General features: G+C 48.6%; 1 protein-coding gene across 25 annotated transcripts in view; it reads left to right on the forward strand.

The window, feature by feature from the left end:
• MAP4 (microtubule associated protein 4) overlaps window positions 1–12,071 on the forward strand; it is a 258,274-nt gene that overhangs the window by 235,645 nt on the left and 10,558 nt on the right. For 10 of the 25 annotated variants that reach the window (XM_058443148.1, XM_032161716.2, XM_058443152.1 and 7 more), the window contains 5 exons: window positions 1,499–1,682; window positions 2,282–2,341; window positions 2,463–2,755; window positions 4,243–4,356; window positions 6,226–6,318. In XM_058443148.1, the coding sequence (XP_058299131.1) occupies window positions 1,499–1,682; window positions 2,282–2,341; window positions 2,463–2,755; window positions 4,243–4,356; window positions 6,226–6,318 (744 nt within the window). The remainder of the gene's footprint in view (window positions 1–1,498; window positions 1,683–2,281; window positions 2,342–2,462; window positions 2,756–4,242; window positions 4,357–6,225; window positions 6,319–12,071) is intronic. The other 15 variants (XM_058443146.1, XM_058443163.1, XM_058443157.1 and 12 more) reach the window with 4 other exon arrangements.

Genomic DNA, 12,071 nt, shown 5'->3' on the forward strand with positions numbered 1-12,071 from the left:
TACCCTACATTTGCAGAGTTGGACTTTATTTGATTGGATGCCAGCCCTTAATTTCTAAGTACCTCTTTAGCTGATTTTTCCATTTAACGATATCCTGCTTGTTGCTACCTACATACTGTCCTCTTTATAGCCACTTCTCTTGGAGGAAGAGAGCTGAGCCCACTGTGTCTGTGATTTGGCGTACTCTGTTTTGTAATGTGGTAATTTGTTTACCAAAATAGTGTCTTCATCCCCTATCCCCGTAGAAACCAGGCTAAATTGATTCTTTCCCTTATTCACTAGAGATGTCATTCCCAGCCTCCATGTAAAAGGAACTAGAGTGACCCAGATGCCAAGCATCTACACTTGAGAGACTTTTTCCCTTTTGCTCTCAGACTGTAGCTGTGATATCAGTGCTCTTTATCGCTTCTGTTGGTCAGGCCTGCCTCTTCTCATCGTCTCTGTTCTGAGACCTTTCATCCTTTATTTCCTGACATCACATATTATAAAGCTGGTCCATCATCACTCTTCATTCTAATCTCTTTATCCCGATGAGGAAATAAAGCTCAGAGGCTCAGTGATTTGCTGGAGTAGGGCTGCAGCTCACGCTTCTGGCCCAGATTTGGCCAGTGGCCTCTCCATCTGCAGCTCAGTCCTGTTCAGCATTCTCTAGGTGCGTGTTAGCCAAAAGAATGGCTTGATTTGACTGAACATAATTTTTAGTTTTTGTTTGTGTATGTTTAATCTTTGGTCAAGTATAATACATTAGATTTTATTACATTAAATACATTAGTATTTTTGGCATTTCTACAGAGGTTACATTAAAATATATGTGCGCGTGTGTGTGTGTGTGTGTGTGTGTGTGTGTGTATGTATATAATGCAGTAGATTTGGAGGCAAGCGTAGGTTGTGGTGATGTACCCTTCAGGGCTGTTCATTCTCACTGGCTCAGGTTGGATTGAAGTAGTTTTACTCTCTGTTGCATGCCCTCAGATCACACAGCACCCTGCATGGCCAGTTTGTTGCTTTATATGGAGGACTTTGCTCTTAGAACCATATATATTTTCCTGTCAGTAGCTGCTGAACCCACAGTACCTCCTGTTCTCCAATACATGGTTGTATAGAAGCATCTTGTGTCCAGGTGCAGTGGCTCACGCCTGTAATCCCAGCACTTGGGGAGGTTGAGGCGGGCAGATCATGAGGTCAGGAGATCGAGACCATCCTGGCTAACACGGTGAAACCCTGTCTGTACTAAAAATACAAAAAATTAGCTGGGCATGGTGGCACGTGCCTGTAGTCCCAGCTACTCTGGAGGCTGAGTCAGGAGAATTGCTTGAACCTGGGAGGCGGAGGCCGCAGTGAACCGAGATCATGCCACTGCACTCCAGCCTGGGCAATAGAGCGAGACTCCATCTCCAAAAACAAAACAAAACAAACAAACAAAAAGAAGCATCTTGTAGTGTGACTCCTTGGGGCTATTGCTGACCTGCAGGCCTCACTCCCACTTTCCTATTTCCAGCCCATTGCAGATGCAAAGGCTCCTGAGAAGCGGGCCTCACCATCCAAGCCGGCTTCTGCCCCGGCCTCCAGATCTGGATCCAAGAGCACTCAGACTGTTGCAAAAACGACAACAGCTACCGCTGTTGCCTCAACTGGCCCAAGCAGTAGGAGCCCCTCCACGCTTCTGCCCAAGAAGCCCACTGGTGAGTATTGCCTGTCTTTCTCTCCCATGGGAACTAGGGAGGGGAAAATGGGATCTTGGCTTTGCCCCAGCCATAGCTCTAGCTAGTATCACAAACAGCTGTGCAGGCCTGCTTACGCACCAGTCTTTAGTGGGCTACCTGGAACCGTGGTAGCCCTGTGGTCCTGGTACTTAACAAGCCTTGATCTCTGTGTGAGCTTAGCAGCTGTATGTATTCAGAAAAATCTTGAGTGGAGGCAGAAAAATGTACCGCTCATGAATTTCGAGGTAGAATTTACTCTTGCCTTCTTAGTAACCCACAGCACCTAGCACGTGGTGCTCATGGGCTTACATGATGATAAAAAGAGGGCTATTCAAGTCCATAGGCATGTATTGACAGCCTACTTTTAAGGCCACATAGAAGGCTTATCAGGGCAGTAGAGAAGAATAAGACTCAGTGCCTGACCATCTAATTTACCACTCCATTCCCAGGGACTAACACAGTCCCTGGCTCAAAGTAGATATTCAGTAATTGTTAAATAATGAGGAATCTCACTATTGGATGAACTATCCAACAGGTCAGTTTGTTAAATGTTGCATTAATAAGTATATTTTGTACAGCCATTAAGACTGAGGGAAAACCTGCAGAAGTCAAGAAGATGACTGCAAAGTCTGTACCAGGTAATAGCCCATCTGCCATTTTGTAGAGCCCTAACTTGAACCCCCACCTCCTCTGTGGCTTAAGTCTCCCTTTTTCTCTCTCTCCCTGAACCCATGTTATCTCTCACTCCCTTCTTTGCAGCTGACTTGAGTCGCCCAAAGAGCATCTCCACCAGTTCCATGAAGAAAACCACCACTCTCAGTGGGACAGCCCCCGCTGCAGGGGTGGCTCCCACCCGAGTCAAGGCCACACCCATGCCCTCCCGGCCCTCCACAACTCCTTCCATAGACAAGAAGCCCACCTCGGCCAAGCCCAGCTCCACCACCCCCAGGCTCAGCCGCCTGGCCACCAATGCTTCTGCTCCCGATCTGAAGAATGTCCGCTCCAAGGTTGGCTCCACGGAAAACATCAAGCATCAGCCTGGAGGAGGCCGGGTGGGTCCAGGGAGCTTGGGGTCCTGGCATGCTGGCCCCTGCATCCTCCCCTCCATTTCCACCCACTGTTCCCAGGCCCACCAAAGAAGCAGGCAGTTAGGACACTGGACTCAGCATCAGGGTATTTCAGCCTGGGCTTTGTAGTGGGCTTTGTGCCCCAGCAGCAGGGAGGCGGAGTAGGCTGAGCTCTGGGCTTTCTCTTCCTGTCTCAATAAGAAAGGCTCCTGTTCTAGATGTTGAGGTCTGGGTTTACATTTTTGCTTGGATGTAAAAGGATTCTTTTATAGAAGAAACAGAGGAGGCCTCAGAGACTCTGCAAGTGAGAGAGACACTTGACATGAGCCTAGTTTTTCATGGTTCTTAGACTGCACAGAGAATGTCAGGATAGGCAGAAGGTAGAACGCATCTTACTTCCACAACCCATGACTAGAGTGGAATATATCTGAAAGAGGACTAGGGTGTCCTCTTGTGGCCTGGATGAGTCGTGCTGTGAGCCTCTGGCCTTCCTAAACAGCAGGACTGTACTGCATATAGTGATGGAGAAAGATCACAGTGCTTCACTTTTAGGTTTTTCCGGTGGTTAAGATTTTCTGGTTGCATCAATCCCAGAATTATTTAACTGTTGGTAACCATGGGAACTCTGTGTGAAAAGCTGGTGATGAAAGCCCGTCTGAGAATGTTCGGGTCCCTGGAGTAGTGACCATCTTGTCTCCTAGGTCATTCACTAGCTCTACACCACCACCACCATCAGGGGCAGAATACTTAAATTGCTTAATCTGGAGCTGTTAAGAAATTCAGGAGAGACAAAAATGAGGTGGAATCCTGGTGCTGTTGGAAGACACCGATGGCAAGCTGAGATCAGTCTAGAGAAGAGCCTGAGAGTTGCTTGTGGTAGCGACAGTGGCTCTGGTGTGCCCAGCAGGCCTCTGGGCTGTGCTGCTGATGGCCTATCTCCCCCTGTCTTTGCTCTTATGGTTTCATGGTGCAAAAGTTACAGGAGGTCTCGGGTGGGGAGTTGAGTGATTTGATCTAGTGAATTGTTTTCCGCTCCAACATACCTAAAGAGTGTGACACTTTCTATCAGTATTGACTTCCTGTGACCGTGGCAGCTGCTTGGGGCATATCAGAACATTTGGCATGGGGTGGCGGGTATTGTAATTGGAAAATCATGCCCCAGCGCACTCTCAGAATCACTAATTTGGTTGTCTTAGCCTTCCTTTGTGCCTTTTCTCCATTAAATAGTGTCTTGATCTGTTCCTCATGTCTCAAGACTATGGCCTGCAGCTCCTTTTTTTGTGGCCCTCTACTCAAGGATCTTTGACTTGGTCTACCCTGGGAAATGTGTGGTTTTGCCTAGGATCAAAGGCCACCTGCTTTTGCCTGGTGGCCTGACCTGGATATGAGTCCCCTACAGCCTTCTTCCCTTCTTGGCATTTGAGCTCTTATCCTCTTGGTTTGAAATTTGCCCTCCCTTTATCTCCATCCAGGCCAAAGTAGAGAAAAAAACAGAGGCAGCTGCTACAACCCGAAAGCCTGAATCTAATGCAGTCACTAAAACAGCCGGCCCAATTGCAAGTGCACAGAAACAACCTGCGGGGAAAGTGAGTTTTATTTAGACCCACCTCTGGAAGGTGAAGATGGTAAAATACTTCCTCCAGCCTGAGCCACTTGCCCTCTCTTGCACTTTTTCCCTTTCCCTAACTAGTTTCTTCTTCTTCTCCCCTATATTCCCTTCTCTGTGCTTGATGACTCAGCCATCAGAAAATTTTTTGTATTAATCTTGAAAGTTAATAGAGTTAGGAGCCCATTAGCCCTTTGGAGAATATATATATATAATTTTTGGCTGGATAAAATGGATCCAAAGACTTTCCTTCATTTCCTTCACACTGACCTTGATGTGAAACCTACCTGGTATGGATGCAAATACAGTGCACCCACATTTGTTACCAGGAAGACATGGCAGGGGTAATTTCCACCACCTGGAACCCTGGAGCCCCTGTGCTTTACCTTGAACTAAAAGATCCGTGTCATAACGCTGCTAGGTATGGAGATAACTTCATTTGTCCTGGTTCCCCGGGTCACCTCTTAACTGAAAGTTACGATGCTCATTCCCAGTGGAAACCCACTTAGTATAGGCATGCAGCATCAACTGGAGGGCAGAGGTAAGCTGAAACCACAGGTTCTTTCCCCTTGCCTCTGTAAACCTGGAAACCAGGCCCCTCCTGAGTGCTTGCAACACCTTCCTTCCTTAGCTGTAGCAGGTAGGTGTGCCTCTGCCAGAGAAGCCTGCACTCCAGCCCTTAGGGACCAGCACGGGAAGTCTCAGCCTAGGGCATTCCTACAGTGAAGAAAGCTGCACAGTGGCTTCTGGGTGACTACTAGAGGTCCTAGGTTCAGACCAAGGCTCATTAAGTAGTTTGCTGACCACTTGTTTACCATCGAAGTTGTGAAAAAGGCTAGAAATGAGTAGGTACAATGAGGTATATGGGTTGGAGTTTCTCAGGATTTCTGTACTGTGGAGAACTCTTCAGCCTGGGACCTGTATCATTTGCAAAGAAACAAAGTTGGCAACTATTCCTTCTTGAGAAGGTCCTAGGATTCTTTGTTCCAGACTCTTAGAGCCAGGGCCTTGGTGTTTCTCAGTTCCAGGGGAAGCCATTCCAGTACTTTACAGTGTGGTTGTGCCCCCAGGATTGGGCGTCATTGCTGCCCTACTTAGAGCCTGTTCTTTCCGCATGGGCATCTCACAGGGCAGAGGATTAGGCATATGGAGGATTCAAGAAGGTATTTTACCCTTGAGTCAAAAATACTATGCCTTCTCGAGCCCTGAGACAAATGGGCTAAGTGTGGCGGCTGTAGCTGCTCCCCTGGTGTTGGAGATTATGTATCCATTTGTATTCACATCTGAGCACTGGCCCCTCCTTCCTGTTAGTATCATCCATGCCCTTGTTGCCAGCTGCCCAGTGCTTCTCAGAGCAGCCTTTGCTTCTGAGAGTGGGTCTGGCTGCAGCCATTCCAGGGCCCAGATTTAAGGGAAGCACCCTCTTTGGGTGAGAACAGGTCCACATGATAAGACTTGCAGAGAAGAGCCAAGGACACTGTGCCCAGCTCTTGAAGAGGGAGCAGAGCAAGGAGGTAGGGCTGTGCCTGGTTGGGCATCAGGTTGTGCTGCTGCCTGGGCCTGTGAACCACAGCCCCACCCCCAAGGAGCGGTGATGACCAACATGCAGTGCCTGTGCAGCTCTGCTCCTGTCGTTGTGTTGTCTGTTCACGTTTTTCACTCCCCTTCTTGCTCTTTCACATTTCTTTTCCTGTGCTTTTCCACATCTGTTCTGTAGAAGGTGGGGGTGGAGGTTTAACAACACTTTTTGTTGGTCATTGTGATCACGTGTGGACTCACTGCCTTCCCTGTGTCGGTTCTAACCAGTCCTCTCCCTTTGTGTTGTTTTTTCTGTTTTCTAACACTCCAGGTCCAGATAGTCTCCAAAAAAGTGAGCTACAGCCATATTCAGTCCAAGTGTGGTTCCAAGGACAATATTAAGCATGTCCCTGGAGGTGGTAATGTAAGTATAAGCTCTGGTTAGCCGGCATCTGAGATATAGCCCACTGTGGGGTATACTAGGGAGAGAGCCCTACATAGGTGCCCATGTAGATAGAATCCCAGTGGCCTGAGCTATGGCGTTCTCTAAGAAGCAGACTAGCAAAGTGAGGGGACCTTGATGCTCCCATGTTAGACAGGGTGTTTCTGGCGAGCCCCTGAACACCAGCATGGTGATATCCATTCAGTATCTTTTTACCCATGTGGGTGGGAGGCTTTGGATTTTTCTCCAGCTATGTCAGAGCCTGGGTCTGAGCACAGCGGTCAGCAGCAGACCTGTTGCCTGTCTGGAGTCTGTTCCTGGGATGCGTATGTCTGTCTGCATGCCCTTGAATTACCGTGGGAGTAACTTCTCTGAGACAGATGTCTGGATCTTTCCAGAGCTCATCTTTGAATCCTTGCTATTATAAAATAAGAATTAATCAACATTTTCTTCCTATCCCTTCCCCGCGTTTTTCTTCATCTTTGTTGCTCTCCAGCTCTCTGGTTTTTCCTCTACTTTCTTTTTCTCTCCCTACCTTCTCCTGTTTTCTTTTTCTTTTTTTTTTTTTTTTTTTTTTGCGACGAAGTCTCACTTTGTTGCCCAAGCTAGAGTGCAGTGGCGTGATCTCAGCTCACTGCAACCACCACCTCCCAGGTTCAAGCTATTCTCCTGCCTCAGCCTCCCGAGTAGCCGGGACTACAGGTACGCACCACCACGCCCGGCTAATTTTTGTATTTTTAGTAGAAACGGGATTTCACGATGTTGGTCAGGCTGGTCTTGAACTCCTGACCTCATGATCCACCCACTTTGGCCTCCCAAAGTGCTGGGATTAGGGATTACAGGCATGAACCACTGCGCCCGGCCCTCCCATTTCCCTTTCTGCTCTCCTTTTTTTGTCCCTTTTCTAATCCCTTCCTCCTTTTTCTTCCCCTCCTTTTTTAGTCCCTTTTCCTGTTTTGTTTGTTTGTTTGTTTTGTTTTTGTTTTGATGCAGAGTTCACTCTGTTGCCCAGGCTGGTGTGCAGTGGTGTGATCTTGGCTCACTGCAACCTCCACCTACCAGGGTCAATCGATTCTCCTGTCTCAGCCTCCCGAGTAGCTGGGGCTACAGGCATGCGCCACCACGCCTAGCTAATTTTTGTATTTTTAGTAGAGACGGGGTTTCATCATGCTGGCCAGGTTGGCTTTGAACTCCTGACCTCGTGATCTGCCCGCCTTGGCCTCCCAAAGTGCTGGGATTACAGGCGTGAGCCACTGCGCCCAGACTTTCCCTCCTTATCTTTTTGTCTTCTTTCCTCTTCCACCCAAACATCCTTCTTTTTGTCTTGCTGCCATTGTGTGCCAGCTCTATGATGTTTATTAGGGACACAGGTGATCCCAGCTCACAGGGAGGTTCTGGTCTAGGGAGAGATAGGGCGAAGTCTTACTGTCGTTAAGTGTGTGAAGAACACTCTGTGTGCTTTCCGCTTGTCACTGTGACAGTGCCTAGGCAAGTGGTACTCTGTGGAGTTGTGCCAGAGGCACCAGAAGCTGCCATGCACAGCCCCTGCCCTCACCACCCCCTTCCAGGCCAAGTGAGACAGCCTGTCTTGCCTCCGTTTCTTTTGAGTTCATTCGGTTCTTTCTCCTTACTGTCCTGAACTGGACTAGGTCCTGCTCCACTTACCCTTATCATTTTTAGACTCTGTTAACACTCCTGCCTCCTCCTTGGTGATCATGACATCCTGCCCATGGCCTACAGACACCCCCAGCAGTTCTATCTTGAGGAATGCGGCCATGAGCTTTCATTCTTGCCCCACACAACTCTCCTTCCTGCCCCTCCTTCCTGGTCATCTTCTCACCACTGCCTCTTTCTGGCCTGGGTAGAAATGGCATCCTTTACACTCGAGTGGAGTTGCTTGACCAGACTAATTAGTCAGCCTGGAATAGGATCAGCTGAAGTGAGGTGACAAAGATCCAGCCCACGAGGGGCCCAGGCAGCTGCTGAGCCTGGCTTTGTCCTGGATAAAAACAGAAGGTGAACAGGGGTTTTGGGGGAACCGGGTCACTTGTGTAGGTGAGACATAGAGATGTATTTGTGTGTGTTGTGTGGTGCGTATAAGAGCTCTGAAAATAGTCATCATTAATGTATCACCTGCTGTGATCTTTCCACACTGCCTACACATGACCTCACATGTATAGGGTTTTTTTGTTTTGTTTTGTTTTGTTGTTTTGAGGGTGAATGTATTTTTAAAGCCTTTTCACTTTAGGAGGCTTCCTTAAACAGAGAGAATTAGGGCGACTACTGTCTTTCCTGGTGGGAAGATAAGGGTAAACAACAGCTGACCACAGCTGGACCCAGGTGCTTTGTTTCCTACCATAGCCTCTGTCAGTCCCTCCCTAAAGCCACCACAAGGAAATGTGAAGTTTAAAATGATGAGCCCCCCGGCTGGGCACCATAGTAAGACCCCCGTCTCTACAAAAAAAAGTCTTGCTCTGTCGCCCAGCCTGGAGTGCAGTAGCAGAATCTCGGCTCACTGCAACCTCCGCCTCCCAGGTTCATGTGATTCTCCTTCCTCAGCTTCCAGAGTAGCTGGGATTACAGGCGCCTGCCACCATGCCTAGCTCATTTTTGTATTTTATGTTATGTTATGTTATGTTATGTTATGTTATGTTATGTTATGTTATGTTATATGTTATGTTATGTTATGTTATGTTATGTTATGTTATGTTATGTTATTATTTTATTTTTGAGATGGAGTCTCGATCTGTTGCCAAGGCTGGAGTGCAGTGGTGTGATCTCGGCTTACTGCAAGCTCCGCCTCCCAGGTTGACGCTATTCTCCTGCTTCAGCCTCCCGAGTAGCTGGGACTACAGGCGCCCACCACAGTGCCCGGCTAATTTTTTATATTTTTTAGTAGAGATGGGGTTTCACCGTGTTAGCCAGGATGGTCTCCATCTCCTGACCTCGTCATCCGCCCGCCTCGGCCTCCCAAAGTGCTGGGATTACAGGCATGAGCCACCGCACCTGGCCTAATTTTTGTATTTTTAGTAGAGATGGGGTTTTGCTATGTTGGGCAGGCTGGTCTCAAACTCCTGACCTCAGGTGATCCACCCACCTTGGCCTCCCAAAGTGCTGGGATTATTGCAAGAGCTACTGCGCCCAGTCCCCCAAAAAAATATTTTAAAATAAGGCCAGGTATGGTGGCCCTGGGAGGCCTAGACAGGAGGATTGCTTCAAAACCAGCCTGGGTTTCAAAGCAATTTTAAATTAGCCAGACATGTGCCTGGTGGCATTAGGTGGCATGTGTCTGCAGTTCCAGCTTCTCAGGAGGCTGAGAGGGAAGGATTGCTTGAGCCTGGGTAGTTGAGACTGCAGTGAGCCGTGATGGCACCACTGCACTTCAGCCTGGGTGACAGAGAGAGACACAAAAAAAAGGGGGGAGGACCTGCTGTGCAGACAGAACAGCATTACACACACCCCCCACCACTCCCCACCCACACACACATACACAAAGAAATAACGCAGTTATCACCAGGATGAGAGGCTCAAAACAGGATCCTAGTTAGTGCTCCAAAAATGCCCCCGACAGACACACAGACATACCCCTTTATGAGAGCCAGGAGGACACCAGCGGAGGGGAGGGAGGGGAGTGATGAGCCAGTGCCAATGTAGTGGCTTCTTCTGTGGCTGGTCCCAGTTAAGATTTTGTGTCCGTGTTGGTTCCATTTCACCCTTGCAAGGGGCTGTGCATGTGTAGTGGGTGCTGAGACCTGCTGGCAGCTGACTTCCACAGCATGTTTTGGTACCTGGAGTGTGCCTGCAGGCTCTCATAGAGCGGCAGGCAGCCTGTGTAAGCACAAGCAGAGCAAGGTGTGTGATGCCGTGATTGCTCCTAGGACCACAGAGAGCCAGCATGGCTCTCTGTGATCCCCGAGGAGGGGACACTTGGGCCAGCCCATGAAGGAGGCACCACACATGGTTCCCTGAGGCTGGAGCATACAGTGGAGGCAGGGTGGTGTGGGGGAATCATTTGGAAGCAGATTGTAGACTCCTCCACATAGCCACTTAAGGAGGGAGAGCTGTAGCCTAGAGGTGGTGGACTTTATTAAGTGAGTGAGGCTCAGTTAAGCTTTTTAAAACTTTTTACTGGGCCGGGCACAGCAGCTCAAGCCTGTAATCCCAGCACTTTGGGAAGCCAAGGCAGGCAGATCACCTGAGGTCGGGAATTCAAGACCAGCCTGACCAACATGGAGAAACCCCGTCTCTATTAAAAATACAAAATTAGCCAGGCCTGGTGGTACATGCCTATAATCCCAGCTACTCTGGAGGCTGAAGCAGGAGAATCGCTTGATCCTGGGAGGCAGAGGTTGTGGTGAGCCGAGATTGTGCCATTGCACTCCAGCCTGGGCAACAAGAATGAAACTCCGTCTCAAAAAGCAAAAACCAAAAAAGAAACAACAACTTTTTATTGTGGGAATTTTCAAACACACACAAGTAGAAAAAAACAGTAAAATGAACTTGATGTACCTTTTACCCTGCCTCATTTACTATCCACATGAGCAGTCTTGGTTTATCTGTATATACCTATTCCAAGTATTTTGAAGCCAGTCCTAGATATATTATTTATTTGTTAATACTTCAGCATATATAGCTGGGTGCGGTGGCTCACGCCTGTAATCCCAGCACTTTAGGAGGCTGAGGCGGGCAGATCATGAGGTCAGGAGATCGAGACCATCCTGGCTAACACGGTGGAACCCTATCTCTACTAAAAATACAAAAACCTAGCTGGGCGTGGTGGCACATGCCTGTAGTCCCAGCTACTCAGGAGGCTGATGCAGGAGAATCGCTTGAACCCGGGAGGCAGAGGTTGCAGTGAGGCAAGATCGCGCCACTGCACTCCAGCCTGGGCGACAGAGCGAGACTCCGTCTCAAAAAAAAAAAAGAAAATGCATAAATTGATCCATATATATATATATATATATATATATATTTTTTTTTTTTTTTTTTTTTTGAGACGGAGTCTCGCTCTGTCGCCCAGGCTAGAGTGCAGTGGCGCAATCTCGGCTCACTGCACGCTCCGCCTCCCGGGTTCACGCCATTCTCCTGCCTCAGCCTGTCCGAGTAGCTGGGACTACAGGTGCCTGCCACCACGCCCAGCTAATTTTTTGTATTTTTAGTAGAGACAGGGTTTCACCGTGGTCTCGATCTCCTGACCTCGTGATCCGCCCGCCTCGGCCTCCCAAAGTGCTGGGATTACAAGCGTGAGCCACCGCGCCCAGCAGATCCATATATTTAAAATAGCAACACTGATAAGATATAATACAAGCTTCAACTCTTTTCTTTTTTGAGATGGAGTTTCGCTCTTGTTGCCCAGGCTGGAGTGCAATGGTGAGATCTTGGCTCACCGCAACTTCCGCCTCCTGGGTTCAGGCGATTCTCCTGCCTCAGCTTCCCGAGTAGCTGGGATTACAGGCATGAGCCACCATGCCCGGCGAAGCTCTTTTAATCTTAAGTTGCTTTTACTCTACAAGTCCCCACTCCATTCTTTTTTTTTTTTTTTTTTTTTTTTTGAGTTCTTTTTTTTTTTTTTTTTTTTTTTTGAGATGGAGTCTCGCTCTATCGCCCAGGCTGGAGTGCAGTGGAGCAATCTCGGCTCACTGCAAGCTCCGCCTCCCAGGTTCACGCCATTCTCCTGCCTCAGCCTCCCAAGTAGCTGGGACTACGGGCGCCCGCCACCATGCCCGGCTAATTTT

The sequence above is a fragment of the Hylobates moloch genome, unplaced genomic scaffold (assembly GCF_009828535.3).
Source record: "Hylobates moloch isolate HMO894 unplaced genomic scaffold, HMol_V3 SCAFFOLD_8, whole genome shotgun sequence".
In the NCBI taxonomy this organism is placed as follows: domain Eukaryota; kingdom Metazoa; phylum Chordata; class Mammalia; order Primates; family Hylobatidae; genus Hylobates; species Hylobates moloch.